Raw genomic sequence first — 26156 nt, 5'->3', positions numbered from 1 at the left:
GTTTCTAAGCTAAATAGAAAAGGCATTAAAATATTTATCTATGAGATTTTCATTTTGGTTTTAATAATCTAAAGCTTTTTACTCCAAGAGAAATTAAATAGTTTTCTAAACTTTTGCTAGAATACGCTGAATTTAGTTTCTACTTATATGTGATATTCCGTGATATAAGATATTCTGCTTATGGGAATGTTCCTCCATAAAAGGATTACTGTGATAGGGATGAGAAATAGAATTCAACAACCTAGGTCATGTTATTAGTTAGAATTCAATAGATAATAATTAAAGATTTTCACATTTGTAATACCATGTCTTTCCCCCCAAAATAAGACCTATCCAAAAAAATAAGCCCTGGATTGATTTTTACACATGCACCCAAAATAAGCCCTAGTTAAGATCCTGCCCATTCCATTGCCCTTGGTTGCATATGGTGGGGCAAGGCGTACAAGTTAGGTGTGTGTGTGTGTGTGTGTGGAAGGTGGAGCTGCTTACCTTCAGACACTTTCAGCTAGGCCTTGCACACCTTGATACCTGCTCACCTTGTTGGCACACCTATTCTGCAGCCGCTTGGCACCACATGCACACATTACTCCCAGTCTCTGTTTCGCCATCAGAGGCGTTCAGGAAAGGCTTCTCCAGCTGATAAAAGAGCTCCAGATTGGCATGCCCATCCCTCCGTTTTGCCATCAGAGGCACCATCAAAGCTCATTTCTTTGCTTCAGAGGCCTTTCCTGAACACCTCTGACAGTGAAATTAGGCCAGGAGGTGCTATGCGCTCAATCCAGACCCAGTTTCTTGACTGCAGAGGCCTTTTCTAAAGACCTCTGACAGGAAAGCGGAGGCTGGGGGCACTGTGCATGAGCGGTGGCAATCAGCTGCAAAAGAAGAGGGCCATCAGCAGCCACACACTGGCTCCTGCTGGGCAGGGCTGTCAAAGCCATCAGGGCGATGTGAGACAATGGAAGACATCCCCTGAAAATTACACCTGGTGTCTCTTTTGGAGGGAAAAATATATAAGACCGGGTCTTATTTTCAGAGAAACACAGTATTTGGGATAAATGAAGTAAGCAACTTTTATTCTACTATTCTCTGAGAGAGAATGATTTGGAGTTCTAGAGAAGGAAATCTAAACAGTTTTCAACATTTATAACAGTCATCCCATAATTCTTCCAAAATTATGCTACAATAGCTAAGGCAGAACAAGACCTTATTATATATAAGGCTTTCAAATGCTTTCCCTTAGCCAAAGCAGTATTTACTGTGGTTCAGAATCCCATTATAAAATGTGGTTGAATTGAAGCTTTCAATTTCAATCATATTCTTTCAGTCTAGAACTTGACACAACATATAACTATCACAATTAAAAAAAAAAATTAAATCTTTTATTTAAAAAAATCTATTTTTTCAGGTCAGATGGAAATCCATTGTGTGATAGCTGCTGCGAAGTAAGGTTACCCAATGTTTTGTTTAGAAACTGATCTATGCTTGGAACTGAATTTCTGAAGCAAAGAATTGGGGTTTAATCTGGAAAAGGAATCATGTAACGTGACACAAATTTATACAAGACTGACAGGAACATGTTATCTAATCTAGGAAGGTCAAGATAAAGATGAGTTTGGAAATCCCGGAAAAACTAGTCTACATAGCTGGAATGAACTATACCAATCAGCTGACTCATATTGACAAATGAAAACATTAACATAATACACTAAAAATAACACACACACCCCAAAAAAGCTATGAGCTCCTAACGAAACTCCCTACCACTATCACCATGATTTTCCTTTCCTCCCTAGCCTCCTTTTAAAGTTTTAACTGGCACACATAATTGTTTGTAACTAAAAAGCCATACTACTGCTGCTTTTGCAAATTATTCCATTTTCAGTCAATATCCTAGAAACAGAAAAAAAGCTTAATTTTCCATTACAGATTGGAGATTCATTCCGAATAGGATTTTATATTTTTTATATAATATTTTAATTGTAAAATATGGTAAAACCCAGGGGGGGGGATCTTACCTAGTTTCTGAGCAGTCAATAAGGCAACTTTACTTTCATCTTCCACTAGAGAAAAGGGAGGAAAAGAAAGTGCATAAAAATCAGATTCAGCCCTAAATGAAAAAACCATATACCATCAGTAACACCCTAGACTATATTCCAAAGCAGATGCACTTGTTTGTGCAAAGTTTTTATTTTTGGTATCTAATTCATCAATAAATATAAAATAGCAACACATTTAAAACCCTAATTAAATTAAAGTTAAAAATAGGCCTGGATTTTTCAAGTATTTTTTGAGCAAAGATGGTATTTCAATCATACTATTTATTTTTCCAGCCAATTTCAGGTTGGATTTCTGTACAGAAGTAACTCCAATACACAAAAATGGAAGCATGATAAAAATTGTACTTGTGATATAATACTGCAGTTCCCAACCATTCCAGCTTGGTGGATCTGGGGTGCGGGGAAGAGGAGATGGTTCCATGTGAGTTCCAGTGCCCACCACTCAGGCAAATAGAGCTTTGCATGTGAGTGGAACAGTGGTGGGTTTCTGCCGGATTGCACCGGATCACGCGATCCGGTTGGACAATGAACCCGGAAGTAATTTCCTGCCCCACCCCCTTGGTGTTTTTTGCATCGGGGCTGACTCCCCGCCGCCACCGCTGCGCTACCTCATGTTGCTTGTCTTCTGGCCGCGGCCCCACTCCGTGGAAAACATAGGCACAATTACAGCCCGGAGCAGGAGCAAAGCCCCTTTTCCAACTGGCCTTTCCTCGCTTGGAGGGCTTGGGAAGGAAGCTTCTACAGAAGCCCGGGCAAGTGGCAACAAGTTCCCACCATTACGAAGTCTCGGAGGCTGTAATTTTCTGAGCTGTGCGCGCGGACCTATTTTCCAAGGCGTGGAGCAGCGGCGAGGCTGTGCGCGGCGAGCGGTGATTCCGGATGCCATCCGGGAAGACGAGGAACACACAAATTATTCATGTTTTTGCCAATATCACTTTTTGCTAAATTGGGCATTATGTTTCTCTTAATCTTATTCCTGATTTTTGTTGAAAAATCCTTGAAACCTCCTGTGGATCCAATCAAAATTGAATGCCCCTTCTCCTATATATACATATGTTTTCTATTCATGTTAGATACTTGCCCTAACTACAGTGGTTTCCCTCTGTTCCAGCGGGAACAGAGGTTTAATCCTATTGGTCGAAGGGTCTGACAGCTCCCTATAAAAGGGCTGCTGTCAGACTCAACTTTCGCTGGATTGTTCTCACTTGTTGTACTTAATAAAGAGCTGTTGTTACCGTTAAGCCTGTGTGTGCCTATCCATTACCCAATCTAACAATTCACATTTTGAGGAAAGCTTCCATTGGCAAGAAATTCTAGAGCAATTCCATAGGGAAAACCCACTGTCTCCAAGCAGTTTTGATGCCATTAACATGGAAATAGTTAATATTCAAATGAAACTATGAGCAGAGATTGGTGTAAATCTATTTTTGCATGGTCAGTAAACCTCCAAAAATATGCCACCAGCAGGCATCCCCAAACAAAAAGCTTTGAGTGTGAAAAATTTGGCAAAGCCAGATACATTCATTACTTTCAAGGTGGCATTGCCCTGCATTGCCCCCTCCTTTTCTCTCTCTCTTTCATAGTTTGTTCCATTTGCAGAGAGATATTCGAAAACTAAGTTTATATGAGCTCTAATATAATAGATCTGGACATCTCAGTAAAATTCAAAATATTTTATATCTGTATAAAGCGTACCAAAAATACTTCATGTAGAGCAAATTAATCAACTAAGGTCATGTTTCCACAACCCCCCAAAACGTCCATGCTTTTAAGGATCTAAATAAATTACTTTCCCTGATCTAAAACGTATTTTAGTCAGGGGAAAAATCAGTTGCTAGCTTTTCAGATGGATATTATCCTTACACAGCCCTTTCTGCATAATATAGACATAGTGCCATCAATTAATTTTAAGTCAATGATTGTGCCAATAACATTACTTCAGTTGCTCTTATTTCTGCATTGCAGTGTTTCCACATCTAAGGATGTTGGATAGTACAGAGAACATGTCAAATCAAGGCTGAAATGCATCCTTTTGCAAACATTTTAGCTGTTTTGTTTTTAATGGAAACTCTTTCATTGGAATGCTAACGTTATTTTATCTTTAAAAAATGACCATAACAAAATTGACAGATAAAATTCTTACATGCAAGAAGACCAAAAGTTTCTATTATTTCAAGCTAAGTTTGATAGATGAAATTGGTGAACTGTTTGTTTCAACTGCTCTTATGAACATCAGAGCATGATGTTACGAGCATGTTAACCTATGGTTCGATAGCCTAGTTAAATGAATCATCATTAGAACAAACCACTGCCTAGAAGTTGAACTTGAAAGGAGTCTTGAACTTGAGCTTGCATGCATTCTGTGTAACTATGCAAGATGAATAGCAACTACTACTTGATACTGTATTGCATACTTCTTTCCTTCCCCTCTCTTCACAATAGCACTCAAGGAATTACTTAGTCTGTAGTCACTGGAATAGCTATTATATTCTTTTTAAAGTACAAAACAAGGTTATCTGAATGCTATATGTATGACTGAAAAGTAACATTTTTTTCTCTCTCTCTGTCAAATCTCCTGAATACAGTTAAATGTCTTTGGATCTAAGTATCTGCAAATCTTTTTCCAAACCATCTAAAATAATACATCAACTCTTGGCAGAAATCTATTCTGAAACAGGTAATAAAGAGTTGGGATAAAATTCTTTATTCCAGGGACATAAAGCAAAATCAAAATGTAGACAAGTTTTCACAATGTTATAATTCATGACACTATATTTTGCCTGGACTATCTCACTTCCTCACACAGTATTGTTATTATCAGGACAATACAAACTTTCTTTTTCCTTAATAACACCTCTGCTTTTCATTCGTAAGTAACACACAACTAATGAAAGCTAGCATATGGCTTCCTGTACATTTTTGTTGCTGCATGTCTTTCTCATACATTAAATGAAGCAGATTAATCCCCTCACAAGGAAATACCACAAAACATGAATGATCCACATTCTAATGGAATCCGTAATAGCCATGATCACTTCCGCTCAGTTTCCAGGTCATAATGATCAGCATTCTGTTATAGAAAAGTTACCAAGCAAGACTGTCCATAGTAGAGAATCACAGAATGGAAGCAACCTTGGAAATAATCTGGCCAGCGTAGAACAGGCTATCTCCGCATCCCTGGCAAATAGACATCCATTGAGGCTCTGCTTAAAGACCTCCCATGAAGGAGTTTCCACCACATTCCAGGCTACTCTGTTCTATTGTTAAACAGCTCTTATCATTAGGAAACATTTCTCATATCTAAGCAAAACTACTTCCTTTCAGCTTAAAACAGTTGTAGGCAGAAACTCTAACTGAAGAGAGAACTAAGGTTGGAGAAGGATACTACAAAGAGCAAAAAGGGGCTCTTATTCTATGTACAGTCTATATTCAAGAGTGAATATGGCAAAAGGATATATCATCACCCTTTGGGACTGACAAACACCATCTTGTATGATCAAACGCAGCATCTGAGTCCAACTGGGCTGTATTTATTGTGTTTTGCCATCTTTGCTTCGGCCTTTCATGCAGACGCTTGCCATCTTTGTTAAAGTGGAAGGTGATGCAGGCAATAGTGTAGGGTGCTGCTTTTAGGACATAACCATATCACTTTTGGATGTTTCACCCACATCTTCTCAAATATTGGTGTAAAGTCCATTTGCTGCCATATTGAGTCAATGCTGACATGAACAAGAAAAGAAATGCCTAACAACCAATGAAGCATGCACATCTCCATGGCATGTACAGAGCTCCCAATGCATTTGGTGGTTGGCCAGCATTCAACATGCAATAACTCAAGTTATTGCAGGTACCATTCTTTTATACACCTTTTATTTTAGATAGATTGGTGTGCTTTGATTCCAGAGCACTCCAGTGATCTTTGATCGTAGCCATATTTTGTTCTAATGATGAAGTGCATGCAAGAGTGAACAAAGCAAAAGGATATATATCAAACAATAAAATAAACATGGGATTATTCAACTCCAGTTACTGTTTAGTATTATTTTAATGTGTTACACTAACACATTTAATTTTGAACAGCAGGATGTTTGATTAAAATGTGATCTGGAAGTACATACTGAACTTGAATAAGTACAAGTCCCCAAAACCATATGAATTGCATCTAAGTGTCCTGAAAGAAATTTCTAATAGTCTTGCCAAAGTTTATGTTTGTCTTTACTGAAATTTCTGATAATTGGAGGAGAATCATTGCTTTTATTCAGAAGTGGGGGGAAAGGAAGATCCATGAGCTAGAGACTAGACCATATGACACTGAAACCATAAAGAGGCTAATCTGTCAGCACTTTAAAACAATATATGAATTACCAGAAGTCAGTAAATATTTGCCAAGAATATATGTTGCCAGACTAAATTTCATTTCCTTACTAAAATGGAGAAATGCTGTAGAACTGTTTTGATTTTAGCAAAGCATTTGACACAATACCCTAGGACCATGATGCCTAGCCTTTCATTGCTGCATGCCGAAAACGTACATGTGTGTGCTTGAGAGCATGCACACATACACCCATAATGCAATGTGCATGTACCCCCCCATCCCCCTGTGCATGTGAGCACAACCCTCGCATGTGCCCCATCCCCAGGTATGCATGGCAGATACCCAAAAGCCAGCTGACTGGTGGGAGGCCGGTGGGGTGGAGCTGAGCTGGGGTGGCAGCTTGCATGCTCGTAGAAAGGGCTCTGCGTGCCACCTGAGGCACGTGTGTCATAGGTTCGCCATCACATCCCTAGGACTTTATATCTGACAGACAGTTAAATGGTGGATTGACATGACAATATTATAGTTGGTTTGAAAACTGTATTCAAATAATGGCCATCAACATTTTTTCATCAAACAAAAGAGAGCCACTGAATGGGGTGCCACAAAGTTTAGATTTTTCCTCTTCAACATTTTTATTAATGACTTGAATAAAGAGGTGGAGGGAATGCTTATCAAATTTTCAGATGACACAAAATTATTAGTTAATACCCTAGAAGACAGAAATAAAATTAAGTGATTGTGATACATTAGACAAATGGGCTGAAAATAATATGATGAAAATTAAGAGAGACAAATGCAAAATCTTTCACTTTAGAAAAAGAAATCAAATGCAGATATAGCATATTCCGAAAACAGTACATTTGCAATCTGGAATTATAGCTAATCTCAAAATGAAAAAAATAAGCAAGAGGTCCTAAAAAGGCAAATGCCGTTTTTGCTCAGATGACAAATCATTATAAGCTGTACTTTGTCCATATCCTACCCCATTTGTGTTCATACCAGATCACATATTTCAAGAAAAGTTGAGAAAAAACCTGAAGAAAGATGGGTTCAGAAATAAATCCTATGGCAGGGGTGTCAAACTCATGCCGCCATTGCGGCATCATGTGATATATCGGGACTTTCCCCACTTCACTAAAATAGGTGTGGGCATGGCCAGTGCATGACACATCTGGCCCATGGGCCAGGGGTTTGACAGCCCTGTCCTATGGGAAGAAATGATGGGAATTGGGTATATTTATATTTATATATTTGAGAGAATATACAGCTGAGAAGCAATAGAATAGAATGGATCTTTATCTGAGGTTAGAAGGATGCCATAGAGAAATTCAAAGTTGTTCCTTATCAACCCAAAATGAAAAATGGAATACAATCTGAATGCTAAGGAAAAGAATGATGCAATCTACCAAGGGAAATGGTGTGCATCTTAAAACAAAGCTTGATGTACCATAATTTGAGGAGGCTTTACTGAGATTGAGCACTGAATACTTTAAACTCTGTGATTTTAATATTTTATGAACATTAGCCAAAATATTCAGCACTATCGAGCCCTATTTTGCATTACATTGAAGACATTTATATTTTAAGTTACCCTATTATTAGATCCATGGCTTATAATTTAAATATAATGCAGGTTATAAAGAAATACTGTGTTTTTGAGTCGTTTTCTTAAACAATTTACTCAAAATAGGATTCCAGCATAAATTGCCATTGTCCCTCTTTCCAGAAAGCAGTAAATATGTTCCCTAGCCTCATCAATAATTTCATCTCTAACAACCCCCATGTGTTTGACAAGAATTCCTTCTCCCAGCAGATTCAAATGTATTTGCCCCTGGGATTGCAGGCAAAACAAGAGGAATATCTCCATATAACTAAAGGAAATGACAAAGGCTAGTAGTCCAATTACAATTAAGCTTGCTTAAAGTTGTATGTATAAGAAAGAGAAAAATAGGCAAAAATCAAAATGCCTACCTTGCTTAGTGGGAAATATAGAGCTAGAATAGTTTGATTCTCTATGACTTTGAATTCTCTAGAGTAGAATCCAGTTGATTTCCTTTGGATTTGTCATGTGTCACAAATTAATCTCTCTCTCTCTAAATTTCTGGGGAAGATCAGGCAACTAAATACATCTGTATACAAAAGTATGTAACTTAATAAAATAAATAAATACGTGTGATGATTCATAACTCTTTCTTTGGCTATACAAAAACGTATAAAACTATGGTAATATGTAAGCTCTAAAATATACTAGGTTAGCAAGATAAAATTCAGTCTAGGCACTAGAATTAAACTGACTCCAGTTGAATCAAGTAGAGAATAGATTAGAAATAGTGTCTTGCTTTTAATTAAAATGGGCATAGAATTATTAAATATTGATCCCTTAAGAATTCCATCTTACATTATGATTCCGTATGATGAGAATTAATTATTTGCCAAATATTCAAAGACAAGAGAGATTTCATAAAGCAAAGATACTTTCATGGAGTTGGGTAATTCTCGGAGAGAGAAATGCAACTAATCTTTCTCGGATATGTTTTGATCCAAGGTATTTATGCATAAGTTGTTTAACCTAGGTTGAATCAGGTGAGGAGAATCAATTCAGGAAAAAAATGGCAGCCATGTTCTCAGTGAAAGACATGAGCTCCCATTTCTACAGTATGCAATTCTCAAAATGAGCAGTTTAGTAGTTATGCAGAAACAAAAAAATGCAACAAAAATTCTAGTAATTTTAAGATGAAAGGGATTCTATGGATCACTTACAATATACGAAATACAAGCTATAATCACAATTGGTGCAAACCTCTGCATTTCCACTCAGAAATAAATCTACCAAGACAGAGGGACTTATTTCCAGTTAAATATTGAATGTCTTTTAAATCAGTTTGTTCAGGGTCAGGACTCTTGACTTTAAAAAAAATGGTCTTATATCTGAGAACTGGGTCTTTATATTCATTACATTTTTGTACTTTCATCATTTTCAAGATGGTTTACAACATAAACATCAAAGATTATAGAAAATCAGAAAGAATGGATAAATGAGCAGAGTAGCAGTAAGAAACCAGTAAAACCTTTTAAGCATTAAAAGCTTGAAAAACATATTTTTAAAACAGTAGTGCCTTTCAGGAAACATTTCTATAATATTTCCATTCATCAGATTTCTACGGAACTACACCTGTTAAAATGAAGTAACACTGCTTTAGAATATATTCATCTCTGCAAATGTAGGATTGGCATCATTTATTACTGTTTGCCAATATAATTGTATAATTTGGGATGATGTTCTTTAAAACAGATAGTGGATGAAATTTGACCAAGTGTAAGATTCATGTTGCCAGCAAAATCATGTATCGGGTTAAAGAGAGAGGGGGGGAGGGCAGAGTGTCTGTGTGTGGTGGGGATATCAAGTCTCCAAAACCACAAATTGCTACACTATCAATTCAGCTCATGATTACTATGTACATAAAGAGGATCTCATTTTCCATTGAAAGGTAATCTTTTTAAAAACATGTTTAAGATCAGTAATTCTATGAAGTGGCCTGTAACCAGAATAAGCCCTGTGGTATTTCTTTGACATTTCCTTAACATTTGCTCATATGAAACATTTTCACCATGCTCTCATGTTACGACGTTTCCTTTGTAGTATATGGAGCTTTTCAGTTGGGCCAAATTGAAGCAGCTCACTGGGTTCCTTCAGAATATTTCACTACTTCAAATCCTGCACCCTGTTCCTCATTTAAAGAGGAATTTTCCTTTCCCTCTTTACATGACTCCACAGCTCATCCATAGGAGGCTATTAGACGTTTATGTTCATGGCACTCCTGCTTTTGCGACACAATTTCCTTTTTCTAGACTGATATACCCCTTCCACTAACAGAACACTGATATCTGGACAATTTAGCAAGCACCTGATAACAAAGAATTATGTCCTGAACAATTAACAACCAGTGATATTTCTTCTTCACTTTGCTTTGCAACAGAAAATGTTTGGGATAACATTTGATGAGCTTCCCAAAGTTGCTTTGGAGTTAACGAGCATCAAATTGAATTAAATACACAAATAAAAACATGATTAAGAAAAAATATTGGACATACTTTCAACTCCTTAAAAATTTTAGATTTCACATTCAACTTTTTTAAAACAAAAAAGTATAATATCTATGACCTTTTAATAATAGAAGTCAAAAGCAAGTATAATTATTTTTGGCTAAAATCTATGGGACATGTTAATCAAGGTCAATTTTATTACATTATTAAGGAATGTGGCATTTTATTTTTATACAGCGCACATCTAACTTCTCAATTGAGCAGAACAATCTTCACAGCAAAAGTGAAAAGAAAGGGCAAAATTGGTTAAAACACGAATTATATAACTAATGAATAATTTTCCATTGAGTGAAAAAATCAAACTTTGATACAAAATACACCCATCCATGCCAACACAAAAGATAGAAATGTAGCACTATTTTCTTACTTTAAGGTATTTTATACAAATTGATGCACAGCAAAATCGTTGCATGTTGATAATAGTCAATTCCCTGTTTAGTTGCGAGCTAAAAGTAATAGGGCTTTTTATTGTTCTGAATATTGTTTCCTTTCTGTAGGTAGGAGGACTTTTACAAAGCCCAAGTAGGCTTGGTGTACGTATGTTTATGGAAGAGGGTAAGTGACATTAATATAAATAATAAAATAATAAGACGTTAGGTTTTTTTTTAAAAAAAGTATTTGTCTCTTGTTACTGCTTGGGAAAAATCATTTTTCATGCAGCTGGAGAAAAAAAATGATACTCACGTGATTGGTTAATGCATTTTAGTGCATAATGTGGCAATTATTGCCTATACAACTGTTCTATTGTGCATGAATAGGAAGTGGCATCATCCTTACAATAAATTGTACGGTAATTAGCTATTTCCCCTCATTTCCTTTCTGAACTCCCAATAACACTCAGCTATATCATCTGTCTTGTTTATTTGCAAAAGTAAGATCAAACCATCTGTACTGCCACTGTTCTAAATTGGATGGACTGTAATTTTCAGATCTGTAAAGCAAAGGCTAAAAGTTCAACCCTTAGAATTGTTCACCGAGGGTCAGATTGTATTGAATTTAGGCGCCCTAAGAGATTGCATGCATAAAGATGACTGAACCACCACGATCACCAACACCTCTTTGGGGGAAAGGAAAAAAATTAGCATAACCCAGTAATTTAGGGCTTGCTAACAAAATCAAGCCTTCTCATCTCCCAGACACAGAAAGGAAAGCTTTGGCCACCTGCTCCTTTTGCATCCTTATCACAGGCACTCTCAGGTCAGTGGCGTCTGAACTTCAGCTATAATGACATCTCCCAAATAGGGATCATCTACTATTTACATAATTATTTCTCCCAAGAAGCTGCAGTTGCCATGAATGCATAATTAACCAACGACATCTTTTCCTACAGTTTCAGCTCATTCCCCTTTAGTTAATGATTTTCATCAGATTGACTAATTTAGTTATTAGACCCATTCTCCTTTTCCAACTATGCACAGCTAGTAAATTAATCAGAGGACAATATCTAACAGGTTTAAATCTGAAAAAGAGTAAAATATTTAAGATTTTCTCATCAAGGTTTGGGAAATACTTCTCAGCAGCAATGACAACTTTCTATGGTATTTGACCATAACAAAGTTTGGTTTGATTTGAATGTTCTACTAGTACCAGGTGCTGATCCTATTTGGGCCAGATATTTTAATTTCAGTAATGAAAATGCAGTGGCCCACCTGCATGGAGATTGATGAAATCAGATAAAAACTGTAAAGGAGATAATGCTGAATATTATAGAGCCATTCCATATGTCCCTTTTGAAAAGGAAAAGCATAATACAGTGTACTGTAAACAATTTTTAAAACTTAGCAAAGGATAGAAAGTAAGCAGATCTGGCTATTTATTTGACTCTGGATTGAGTTGCACTCCCTCTGAAGGACTTTGGATGTCCTTCAGGGTGTTCCTCAGCTCAGTTTTACTCCTTGATGTCACATGGAGTTGGAAAGCATTTTTCTATCTTCAACAAATACCACCATTCCTGGAGCATGCAGGCTTGCCAGATTGACTAAGGGTCTGTCACTTTATGGGGTTGCCCCTGAACAAAAGGTAGTTGGTGTGGAATATGGCAGCTAGGGTTTTGAATAGCTCTAAAAGATTTGAGCATGTAATTCAATAGATTGCACTGGTTAGCTATGTGCTTCTGGATGATGCTTTATTTTTCATTTTAAAACCCTAGGCATCTTAGGACAAAATGTTGAAAAGACCATCTGCTCCCATATGAATCTGCCAGATCTGTAAATACAGCCTGAGTGGCTTCCCTTTCAGTTCCCATCTCTTCTGTGAAGCCAGTCAATAACCATAAAAAAGTTAACTTCAGAAGTTAACTAGCTCCCACTTCAACAACTGTTCACATTTTCTGGAATTTCTTGCCACCTGAAACTTATAAGCTAAAGTTCTAGTTTTCCTCTAGCAGTTGCTGGCTCTATTTAGTTGATGGTCTAACTCAAGGGTGTCAAGCATGGGGCCTGCGGGCTGGATCTGGCCCGCAATAGGCCGTAGAGTTGGCCCATGGGCCATCCTGGAGATGGTGTGGGATCGCCCTCTGCTGCCCTAGACCCGGCCACACCCACCCAGTTAGCCATGATGACCATGCCATGCCCATCCTGGCCCCCACGGGCAAACAAAATCCCAACATGGCCCACAGCAGGATCGAATTTGATACCCCTGGTCTAACTGGTTTCCACCCTTCTGACTGAGGATATTTTAAATAGATTCATTTCATTTCATTTCAATTATGCTTTTAAAATGTAGATTAGATTTAAATTCTGTTTTCAGTTATGTCTTTGTTTTAAATGAATTATAAGAAAAGTGAGCCTAAATATGTCAAATAAGTATATAAATGAAACACGTGAACGGCTTTTCTTTTACACCCAAGTTTGTCATCCAGTTGGTATTTCTTGACAGGAAATATAGTGCTTAAATGCCTTTTTTATTTTGGACTCAAAGGAATTTAGATTAGTAGGAACAAATATTTGATTTACTGAGGATGCAAGCTGGCTTTCACTACCTCCAAGAATCACTGATCCATCTTTTAGCTGCACTTTATGTGTCACACAAGCACCAGTGTTTCTGTACCAAGAGTTCTTGGAAACCTACAAATCAGGCAAGATTGAATGCCTAATTATAACCAAGATGAATAATAATCTCAAACTACATGTTAAAAATAAGAGACAGGTGACTGAATTTTCTTCCAAACTGGAAAGATTAATTGAGGAGAAGAACTAAGCAGACCTATCTCATGCATACTTTATTTTGCTATGTTTAATAATGAAAAAAAATCATTTCAAATTTGCATCTGCAGTGACCTAGACTGGTAACATATTCGTCAACTAAGCCCGTGATGGCGAAGCTGTCTGTGGGCACACATGCTCTTCTGGTTTCCGGAGCACTGGCCAGCTGGTCTTCATGGGTGCCAGAGCACCAGAAAACGGCCTGAAAATGGTCCCAAAAACAGCCAAAAACCCAGCCCAAAAACAGGCCAGCTGGTCTTTGGGTTTCTGGCACTCTCGCGTGTGCACAGACACACACATCCACGCACGTTCCATTTTGGGCACTCGGTGCCGAAATGGTTCGCCATCATTGAACTAAGCCATAGGTTTGGCAAATGCTCAGGAATGAGGAAAGCTTTATCCCTTGGCAAGTATTTTATTACACAGTTGCATATATGAAGCAAATTCATGTGTCAATACTTCTGGGTAGTACAATATTTGAAGGTTAAGGTCCCCTAATTCCTACATCAAAAGTAGTTTCATCAAGAAAGAAGAGACAAACTCACCATGATGTGAGCGGATAAGGCCATTCAGTTGGGATAACTGCACTGAACTATGTTTCCCTTGATGATGAAATATTAAATTCAGATTTCTCTCACTATATTTGCTAATAGAACAAAATTAGAACGAAAACAGGTATTTTCTTATAATATTCAGTAGTACAAAATCCACCTACCATCTCCATAAACCCCACTCTTTAGTTAAATAAAATTAATTTAAAACAGAATTTAATTAGATATATGAAGTTTTAATTGCAAGCTCATTAATTGCAGCAAAAAACCTCAGCAAATGGAGACGAGGATCTAATAAAGAAAAAAAAGCAACAGTTTGGCAGAAGTGCTACATTTAAAAACAACAATGTTTCTTCCACATAATAAGCAATTGGATTGCCTTTGGTATGGTTAAATCAGGGATGTCAAACTCAATTCCATTGAGGACCACATCAGGGTTGTGTTTGACCTCAGTAGGCAGGCAGCCGTGGCCAGCTCAACATCACTCATGTTGGGGGCACCTGTGGTGGCCAAGTGCTAAGGCAGGACTTTCCTGAGACCCTCCTTTACTCCCATTACAATTTCCTTCCTTCCTTTCTCTTCTTTTTCCTTTCCTCTTCATTCTCATTGAGGAGGGGATGGAATTGAAGTTGGGTCCTTCCTGAGATTACATCACTCTGGCCATCTAATATACAACAAAAGCTGAAAGCCCTTCTCCTGTATATACAGTCTTTTTTTTTAATTAAAAAACTATGATAAAACTCTCATGAGGCTTATTTTTATATTATGTTTTGTTAGATAAAAGGATGTCAAAAGTTTGTGAAATGCAGATAGTTTTGACATACAACCTGTCACTTAGCAACTGTTCAAAACTGTCCCTAGGATTACTTACAACCTGCTTCCAAAGTTCTGACTGTTCCCCCCCCCCCTTTCCCTGTGTTCATGTGACCTCGTGTCAGGTCAGCTAGCTCTTGTTCTATATCTAAATGATAAGATGAGTCTATTCTTCAAGAAATATTTTTGTTTGCCAGATAAACATTTGCATATAAAATTCAAGGAATTTTACATATCATGGACAAATAATTTGTAAATGGTTTTGAAAATCTAAAAGATCGTTTGACTACCTTGAACTGTCTATCATTTCCTTCTTTAGCATTTATCTTTAGACATATTGAGCAGAAAAATAAATATGTACACTTAGCTCCGTCATTTAAATTGTGGAAGAAAACGACTTTTTTCCCTTTATAATTAAGCATCTTCAATTCCTGTTCTCTGAAAGCTTTGATTACAGAAAGCAATGCCTATACAATGTATAGTGAATACAAAGGCACAGTTGGCAATGGAACCAACTGACCATAAGCTACTATACAGGAATGTATTAGTGTAACAATTATACAGTAAACAGTCATCCATTTTCATCAGAACATGAATCAAATATTATTTCTATCCTGCAATTTGAACAACTTTAGATATCTTGGAAAACCTTGTTATCCATATAATTTCTGTAACATGTCTGCCACATGTAGAAACTGTCTAAACATTCTGTAAACTCAAACCCAAGAGCTGTATTTTCACCTCTGTTTCATCTTCACATTAACATATTCTCTGCATTAGGGCGATTTCCAATTGACACTGAAGGCACCAAGCTCTGAGGTTAGCAATAAATATAACATGCTCAATTGCAAGACAGATGCTGATGGGCTACAAAATACAAGGCCAAGTTGAAATGCCCACCTGTGCAGTAACTGTGCAGAAAAGATCTGTCACCTTTCTTCAGAGAAAGCAATTTCAGATGAAATTGTTATATGCTGTGCCAAGAGTGTGGAAATTATTTTCTACCACAGTTCAATACATTCTGCACAGCTCTGACTGATAGCAAGGCACAATGTTGACACCAATAATGTGCCTTTAAAAGTAAGCTGAGCAGATGTTGTTGTTACTCTTATTATACCCACAACAATATGAAATCACAACTGCCAGTTCTTTAGGTGGCATTGGCCTTCATAGCCATCAAGTCCTTCACAAGCACCTATGATTATGTAATGTACCAGACTACTGTATGTGTAGATCCAAGCATTGTGGCCTTTTGCAACTGACTTAACATAAATTTTGTCAGTGCATAGATTTTCCAAGTACTGTCCAAGATTTTTTGATATGGGACCTAGTGTATTTATAGCCAGTGAGATCACCAAGGCCATTTTATGCCATAATGTTTTAATTCCGATTTTGTGATGTTCTCTAATTACTATTTTACTATCCCCTGGTTTTGCCACACCAATTATCCACTTTTTTTAGAATTTTCAACCCCACAAGGTATATTATGTGCCAAGACTTCATTAAGTGTATTTGGAAAGCCCACAATATTTTAATTTGCTCATTTTCAGCCACTTTTTCAACTATATGTTCCCATCAATTTTTCACTACTAGCAAATATCTTTTTATGGATTGTTCCAGTGAATCATTTTGGTGACTGTGTTATGTTATTGTTTATAAATCTTTTGTGCGACCTTCTTGCACAAGCTGAGTATATCATCTAGTGTTTTTTTCACTTCTTTGCACAATCAGCATTTTGAAACATTTGATCATTTTTCAATTTTGACCTAATTGAATTAGTTTAAAAAGGTTGCTCTTGACAGACAAAATCAAGCCTTTAGTTTCTATTTTTAGCATTACAGTTATAAACTATTGTTAGGTTGTATTTTTTTTACTTTACCCTCTATCTCGTCTAGAAATTTACCATGTAATATTATCCTTGCCTAAATCACCTTTAATTTGCTAATAGTTGTTCAGTAATATCTGAATTTGGACAAATGCTTTTCCACAATTCCAACATGTACTTGAATAGTCTCACTTGTATATAATTTGTAATAGCAAGTCATAATGGCATGATTTTCACACACAACATACCATTATCTTATCTGTGATTGTGCTTCTTCTAGTAATCCTAGAGGGCTAGGGATTGGTTGCCTAGCCAAGTTCCTGAATCTCATTGCTGCCAAATGCTCGGACTCTAACATTTGACGTAGTCCTTGTTGACCTGGGCAACAAATTATCTGATACATGATTCTTTTCCCGTATTCTCACTATGGTAAATGGGTTAATGGATTCTTATTGTTGCTTGCACAGTCAGCCAGCTGTTTAGGATGGATTTGGCATTTTAATAGATGGATATGGCATTTTTATCCATCTATTAAGTCCTTCCCAAGGACCTGGGGATAGGCAAATGTTGTTTGATGCTATTAAAGATATTGTTGCAGAATCTACGCTGTTCCAAGTAAAACTACCTTTTGCAATTGAGTAATGGTGTTGTTGTCTATGTCTATGGTATTCAAGTAACCATTTAAAGGTTTTAGGATTGCACCCAAGGAACCTATTATTATGGTACTATCTTTGCTTTCTTTTGCCGCAATCGTTCTAATTCCATTTGCAGGTCTTTACATTCCCCCCACTCCCCTCCAGTTCCTTCTTTTTTATTCTGCTGTCTCCAGATACTGCAATGTCCACTATCCAGACTTTTTTAATCTTTCTTATTGGCAACCGTTAAGTCTGGACTTTTATGTGGCAGATGCTTTTTCTGTTGATGGGAAATGGCTTCCTATTTTAATTGTAACCCTAAATGACTGGGAAAAAAAACCTCTAAAAACTTAAATGAATAGTGACAGAGAAACCTGGCAACTTTCCTGCATTAGAATCTTATCACAATTTCCTTGTATGCGTGTTATTATTATTACATTATGGTGGTCACGCAGTCAGCCAGATGTTTAGACTGGAATTGGCATTTTTATCCACCTATTAAGTTCTTTTCAAGAACCTGGGAAAGGCAGATATTATTTGATGGTGTTAAATTATTATTATTATTGTATTAAAGTCTACAGTATATGTCATTATCATATTTGTTTTCTCCCCATTTCCTAGACAATATTTTAAACAGAGAAGCAAAATATTCTAAGGCATCACAATGAATAAAATATTGGGACTGACTTTGGTTTTCAATATTTATATATAGACACACATACGGTAAGGTGCTTTTATCAAGCATTAAGAGTAAAATGCCTTGATCAAAAATTACTATGTAAACCAAATATTGGATTCAAACATTGCACCAAAGTATAAATCAAGAAAATTATATTATGATTTGGTATAATAATTCAATCTCTAAAATTACAGTTTCTAAATAACAAGTTCTGCAATGAAAGTTATTTTTCTTCCTAATTTCCTGCCAAATTTGGCCTTTCGTAATTATTTTTCTTCCGAATTAGGTGTATTTAAGAAATAGAACAAGGGAATATACAGCGATCTTCTCACCAAGGTCCATGCTCTTGGAGGTTTTCAGGTTAATTGATTCCATCTGTTTGGACAGGGTCAAAGATCTGAAGTTGATGGGCTGATCTGGGAAAAAAGTCTCTGAATCTGCTGCTATGCTGTTGAAAGAAAGAAATCATACCAAGTATGTGGGGTGAGGATCAGATATAGTAATTAAACTCTATACAACATAATGCATTTTCTCTCCTTAGCTATTATAAGCCATTTAAGGTTTTTTGCATGAGTTATTGCCTACATTAAATCTAAATTTACTTTTGGTAACTATCATCCAACCCAAAGGTATTGGTTTTTACCTTTTCTGCCCACTTTATCATTATTTTATCCTGTTTCCCCGAAAATAAGACCTCCCCGGATAATAAGCCCAATCGGGCTTTTGAGCGCATGTGCTGAAATAAGCCCTCCCCTGAAAATAAGCCCTCCCCAAAAATACTGCAACACAGCAGCAGCCACAAGGTGACCAAGCTTGCCGCCTCCTGCACCTCAAAAATAATAAAACCTCCCCGAAAATAAGGCCAAGCGTTTATTTTGGGGGTCAAAAGAAAATAAGACCCTGTCTTATTTTCGGGGAAACACGGTAGTACTAATAAGGCATATTAAAGTTTAACAAAGTGCATTAATTTAAGTATTAAAAGTTTGCTATCATCTAATACATTTATTATCAGGTTCTTAATTTGTTTCTAATTAGATAAATCTGTTAGATGCCCTATAATATGCCCAGGCTTATGATTAAAAATGTGAATATGCTGTTAAGAAGCAAAATGCTTTGCAGGGAAATCAAGAGCAAACTTAATTATTTCTCCTTTCAATTTTAAAGATCAAAGGCATGGTCCAATGTCATGTAAACATGAGTCTTTTCACAAAATCCCTCTGTCTTTAGTTCTGTTTCCAATCTTTGCCCCAAAAAAGGTACTTCAAAACTGTCTCCGCAGACTTGGAGGGCTAATGAAAAATTGTGATGGGTAAGGATGTCTGAACTCGATTCTGCTAATTTCTATCACTGGGACTACTAGTTTCCAGCCTCTTATTTGATCCATGATTGTCTTACACCTAAGTCTAAAATTAAGTTTAAAAATAATACAGTATTCTGAAAATTACATATTTCCAAACCAAAATTTCACTGAAATTTGTGAATTATATAAATTACATGGACACAGAGTCTGTCTCAAAGAAACACTGCAAGTTTCTTCTGAGGAAAGAGGAAAACTGTATAAAAACTGGACATTTTGAAATATCTTTCTAATCAGAAAGGCAGAACATGTGATAGGGAAAACTCTGGAGAGGACTTGTATATGTATATAGGCTTCCCAGTCCTTCCATCTTATCTGTGGTTTGATTCAATCAGGTTTGCAACATAACCAATTTTTTAACCAGTTTCCAATTCTGTTCAGAATGTCAATAAAGAATCTCCTATCAGAGTGGAAAATAAGATGGGAAAGGGGAAATTGCTATAAAAAGGGACAGTTCTATTTAATGAAATTGCAAATCCAATATGAACATGAAAACGCCTTCCCCCATTCCAGTACTCAAAGAAATATAAAACTGCAAAATGCCCCCAAACGAAAATGTTTATAAGAAGAAATAATTACTAGAAGTAAAACCATTATTACAGTAAGCTATAGCAATCCAATAGATACATTTGTTGGGTTTAAACTTTGAAGATTTAACAACTCAGTTTTGACTGCCCTCACTTTCTTCCTATCCAATGGGGGATGATGATACATTTAAGTTCAGTGAGTGTAAGTAAGAAAAACAAATCATAACAGATTTGGAAGATGAAGAAGGCTGAATATCAGAGCATATGTTATGGTGCAAATGAACTGTAAAGCAAAACCAGTTTTCACATAACATGAAAGAGATTCATTGCTATCACTAGACATGAAATAGTAAACATCTTCTGACCTATGATTATAATCTGTGAACAGCTTTTCACTAGGATGTGGAGGCAAAGGGGGTGGGACTTCATTTTCAGCTGTGCCGCTTTCAAACTCTGAAATTTAAAGGGAAAAAGAGTAAACAATGGTAGAAGCAGATATTTGTCTTCTGGCCAAAGAACTGAACTGGCATGCTGCATCTCTCTTGAAGTAGCAGCAAATTTATACAAATCTCCAAACTAGCTAAACTAGAATTAAAAATACACCAAGCAAAAAATATTTCCCCCTTAGGATTTTCAACAGACCTGATTCCTGTTTGCTCATGTATAATTAAAGACAAACATATTGAAATTCACCTTATGATGAAAAATGAAAGTCCTATGTTGATTTTAGTAATTTCACTGGATTTCCCATATCTCGGCTTGAGCTAAGACTTAAATAAAACACTCAATGGGTACATAGATGCTGTATTAACTATGCTGCCACATAGTTAAACTGTGATTAGGTTCTATTTTGTTATCCACAAATTGTTATGCATTAGAAAACAAATAAATAATATATATCAACTGATAATGAAAGCATACTCAATGATTTCTGTTAATATTCTTAATCTGAATCTGAGCGAATCAACCACGTGCAAAATTACTCTCTCATGTTGTTTCTGTCTGAAACATACATGACATGCATATTCCTCCCAAGGTAAGAAAAAAATCATTTCCAAGTTAAGTGAAGAAAAGCATAATGAATTCGATATTGACCTTCTATCCCATTGAGAGCTGGGAATCTTATTAACTAATAGATGCTTTTAAGGGGGAAGTAGTTGGGGGGGAGTAGAGAAATCTGAATAAATTAATACCATCCACAAGCTCTTATTATCTTCATCTAGAAGCTTTAAGAGTCAAAATAAAAAAGGCTGACCTTCTGGAACAAATTATGAGGGAATGAATAATTGAATATTTTATTATAGCCCAAAGCCAGCAACTTACAACAGCCTATGGATATTGAAATGTCCGAACAATAAGCAGATAACTATTTAACTGGGGAAAATTTAGTTTACCAGTTGTGCTGGCAACCCTTACATGCAGCTCCACAAAATTTTGCTACCTTCTAAGTTCCAGCAGACCATCTGTTTGCAAGTAAAAGGGTAAGCAGGAATTCATTAGTGCAATCTGGGAAGCGTGCTAACAGGTTTGCAATATGATTACTGGGTATATCCCTACAAAATGTGAAAATAACAGGACATACCGACTGCTTTGGAAGTTATGCGTTAAATAGGGTTTTGGTGTTTCTTTAATCTGCCTTTCTGCAGAGCAGCACATGGACAGTAAATTGTTCTGCAGTAGTTAGGCTACACACTTCCAAGATAACATAAGGAAATACAGACCCCATTCTACCTGTGGCAGGAAAGGTTCAAATTAATTTTAAAACAATAGTTTAAAAAAGTGTAGTGGGTAATAGCTAGAGGAGTGAACCCATTGTGGGACTATGGGTAGCACAGTACATCAAGCTTTGACACAACTATGATGCTTTCAACCACAAGCATGGTTCACCAGAGGTAAGGATACAAAATTGGCTGAGACATTCAAGATGCTTAAAGAAACGTTCAGGCCAAATCTAAGTATCCTTCCCAACTCTGGTATCAGGAAGCAGTCTCTGCCCCAGCTAGTCAACTAGAGAAGAGAGACATTATTCCCAGAAGTGATATTTCTCACTACTCTGGTCTTTATAAAATACAGAGTTTTGTTTGAACATTAATGGATCAAAATTTTGAAATAATTTGGCATGCATTTATTATCACCTTTTCTATGAATACCATGAAATGTTTGTTTGTTTTTTAATTTGAAACATTTATTACAATTTTTGTTAAAAATGAAGAAGGGATATTTTGCTGTGACACCATAATTTTAAAATGTGAAGTTCTGCAACTTATTTTTTTTCCTTGTGAAAAATAATAGTGGAAACAATACTAGAGAGAATGGTAGGGAAAATAAGATAGATTATTCAAGGCAAATAGGATTCCCTGCATACATAAATAAATCTGTATCAATGGCATCCGGGAACATAACTTTAGTCTGATGTAGCTGGAAAAAGCTGTGCATATAAAATACAGAGTATAATCTGTAACTGTCTTAATTTGATAGATTAATCAACCTTGATAGTTGATTAATCAGTGGGGAACAATTTTAATTAGTACTGCCACACAATAAAAGCCCACTTGTTTATTTTTTTAAAGCTATAATATTTCAATTATCATACATTAAATTGTAATAATGAACTAAAACATCCAAACTTCCAATGTTTATGGCACTCAAATCCAATCGTACCAGGCACTAATAAGTGAAAATAATCAGCATTCTCAGGATAAACCAAGACTTGCAGATATGAAGCAAACAAGACAAATACATAAATAAAAACTACACAAACTTTTAAAAGCAAAACGGATCTGAATGAACTCTTCCCCCAAGCAACTATGTACAAATAGTTTTTAACCTATGAGTTATTGAGCCTGAAATTATGGTCGTAAGTTGTTGTGGTTGTTAAGCAGATCACCATGTGATCACAAGAAACTTTATAACATTTTTGTGATGGTTGTTAAGTGAACACTGCAGTCGTTAAGAGAGCGCAACAATTAAGCAAATTCATTAAACCCAAACAGCTTCTCTCTCTCTCTGTCTCTCTCTCTTTCTCTGTCTTTGTCTCTCTCTCTCTGTATCTTAATGTAAAAAGAAAAAAAATCATATTTGAGAGGCGTGGCACATTTGTAACAGCCATTAATTATCTGTCAATAACAAGAGTATTAGGTATTTTTAAAATAATTAGTTTAGTCATCCAAGTCCAAAGTTACAGATTTTATTCTCTCTCTCTCTCTCTCTCTCTCTCTCTCTCTCTCTCTCTCTCTCTCTCTCTCTCTCTCTCTCTCTCTCTCTCTCTCGTCACTTTTTTCAGCATTGTTATATCTTTGAAAGATTGCTAAATGAAAGTTGAGGATCATCTTATGATTAATCTTAACCCCCAGTCTCTACAATATCATATATAGACCTAAATGGCACCAAATGAGAGCTGGGCAAATTGAATGTTTGGTTCAAATACTTTAATACACTGATATAAATAATGCCACTCTACAGCAATATAAATATTTAACTGTTATTGTCAATTTAGGGGACTTTTGAACAATATAATCCAGGTGGGCCCTAAGTTTACCAGATGAGTAATACACTACCCTCAAATTAGTTTTGTAAATAAATAAAGTAAGAATATATATAATAATAATAAATTATAATAATAATAATAAATTTGGATTTATTAGCCGCTCCCTTTCCGAGTAGGACTCGGGGCGGCGTACAATGGAGCATAAAACATAAAAGATATATAACAGCACAAAAACGTACATACATACACAACACACATACATACATACACGGAGGAGGAAACAAATTACATCATTAGACAGTTAAAAATCAGCTTTAAAATACCCCAATTGTAAAAACCCAATATGCAGTTAAGAATTAATATTTAAGGACAATTTAAAAAACAGTTAGGAGGAATGAGAAAATTACGATTGCGATTGAGCCAGGCCAGATAATTGAAAGAGGTGGGTCTTCAGCTGTACACGGAAGGAGCGGAGATCGGAAGTAATCCTGATGTCACGGGGGAGGTCATTCCACAGGGCTGGGCCCATCACAGAGAAGGCTCTGCTCCTGGGTGTCGCCCCCCGGCACTGTTTGGCGGACGGCACCCGGAGAAGTCCCTCTCTGTGTGAGCGAATTGGTCGTAGGGATGTGTGGGGCAGGATGCGATCCTGCATATAACTAGGCCCTGTGCCATGAAGCGCTTTAAAGATCATAATCAAAACCTTGAAACGCACTCGGTAGACCACAGGAAGCCAGTGCAGCTCGCGCAGGAGAGGTGTTACAGGGGAGAATCTAGTCCTCCCCATAATCACCCGCGCGGCCGCGTTCTGGACCAACTGTAGTCTCCGAGTGCATCTCAAGGGAAGCCCCATGTAGAGAGCATTGCAGTAATCCAGGCGAGACGTCACTAGCGCATGGGTGACTGTGCGTAGGGCATCCCGGTCCAATAAGGGGCGCAATTGGCGCATCAGGCGGACCTGATGGAACGCCCCCCTTGCCACGGCTGTTACATGGTTATCCATGGACAGCCGGGCATCCAGGAGGACGCCCAAATTGCGCACCTGTTCCATGGGGGCTAGTTGGACGCCCCCGATGGCCAGAGATGGAAGCACCTGGTTGAACCGGGAGGCCGGAAGCCACAGCCACTCCGTCTTGGAAGGGTTGAGTTTTAGTCGGTTGCCATCCATCCATATATCTATATATATTTATGTATTAATAGTGTTGTTTTAATATGACTGTACACCGCCCCGAGTCCTTTCTAGGAGAGGGCGCGGTCTATAAATTAAAGTATTATTATTATTATTATTATTATTATTATTATTATTATTATTATTATTATTATTATTATTATTATTAAGAATAACTCAAGACTGTTGGCTCAGCAATACTTTTAAAGTAAATAAATAAATTAACTTATTTTGAATTCACTTTTAAATCTGCTTTTTGAGATATTTAGGCAGATATTTGCCTACTTTAACATCACAAAGGCTAGTTATAATTATATTTACCTATATAGTAAAGTGTGTGTGCGTATATATATATATACAGTGTATCTATATAATATATCTCTATCTCTATCTATCATCTATCTATCTATCTATCTATCTATCTATCTATCTATCTATCTATCTATCTATCTATCATCTATCTATCTATCTATCTATCTATCTATCTATCTATCTATCTATCTATCATCTATCTATCTATCTATCATCTATCTATCTATCTATCTATCTATCTATCTATCTATCATCTATCTATCTATCTATCTATCTATCTATCTATCATCTATCTATCTATCTATCTATCTATCTATCTAATGCGCACGCATGCGCACGCACACACACACATTCTCCCTTATTGGTATATATAGCCCTTTTAAGAATTAGTATATTGAATTTTTGGAATGGAAACTTGTGACATAGCCACCAAAATGATAGGTTTGTTGGCAACTTCATAGTTTTCCGGGGGACTTTAGAAATCCTCTGATGAGGCAGATTCCAGTAATCTTTCAGTAACAGAAATGTGAAATTGCTGGCACTGAAGTAAGACTTCTTTGTAGAGGTTGTTCGGAACAAATGCTGAGTCTGCACCACGGCTTGGCAGAGGAACAAACTGAGGACCTCAGGGTAGCAAGTATTAGATGATTCATGTAAAAATAGACTGAAGGTTGGCATTTCAATATTGGATTTTTAAGTATTTCTTCAAATAATGATAGGCAAAGCAAAATTACTTTAAAGAAGCGACTCTTAATCTTTTCACGAGAATATTAGATTTCTTTTTTAAAAAGCCAAAGTAAATTGACAGAAAGCCAGGATTTATAGAAATACATGAGAAATGAGAAGAACATCAATGAACCACTTCAATTAGCAATAATCAGGTCTCAGATAAACCTCACTGGCTATGATACTGCCGCTGCACAGTTTTCTAGCAGAAATAAATTCATCCAAATTAAAACCAATATATTTCAACGTTTAACAGTAAAGCAGTACCTATTATTCTTAGGATTAATTCTTCAACAACCTCTCACAGGTTTGTTAATTTTTTTAACAACATTGGTTCATACGTTTACATTATTCTGTCAAGTCTTTTTTGACTCCTGAAACAGACAACAAATCT

The 26156-nt window shown here is 36.5% G+C and overlaps 1 protein-coding gene across 4 annotated transcripts in view; it reads right to left on the bottom strand.

Moving 5' to 3' along the window:
- PARD3B (par-3 family cell polarity regulator beta) overlaps positions 1 to 26156 on the bottom strand; it is a 532498-nt gene that overhangs the window by 271931 nt on the left and 234411 nt on the right. For all 4 annotated transcript variants that reach the window (XM_081937858.1, XM_081937859.1, XM_081937860.1 and 1 more), the window contains exons 14-16: positions 20435 to 20522; positions 18518 to 18633; positions 2016 to 2060 (exon numbers count right to left, since the gene is read on the bottom strand). In XM_081937858.1, coding sequence (XP_081793984.1) covers positions 2016 to 2060; positions 18518 to 18633; positions 20435 to 20522 — 249 coding nt within the window. The remainder of the gene's footprint in view (positions 1 to 2015; positions 2061 to 18517; positions 18634 to 20434; positions 20523 to 26156) is intronic.

This window comes from Natrix helvetica (genome assembly GCF_964273705.1).
Source record: "Natrix helvetica genome assembly, chromosome: 1".
NCBI classification, from domain to species: domain Eukaryota; kingdom Metazoa; phylum Chordata; class Lepidosauria; order Squamata; family Natricidae; genus Natrix; species Natrix helvetica.
The sequence above is the reverse complement of the archived record's forward strand: the minus strand, read 5'-3'. Positions and strand labels throughout refer to the sequence as shown.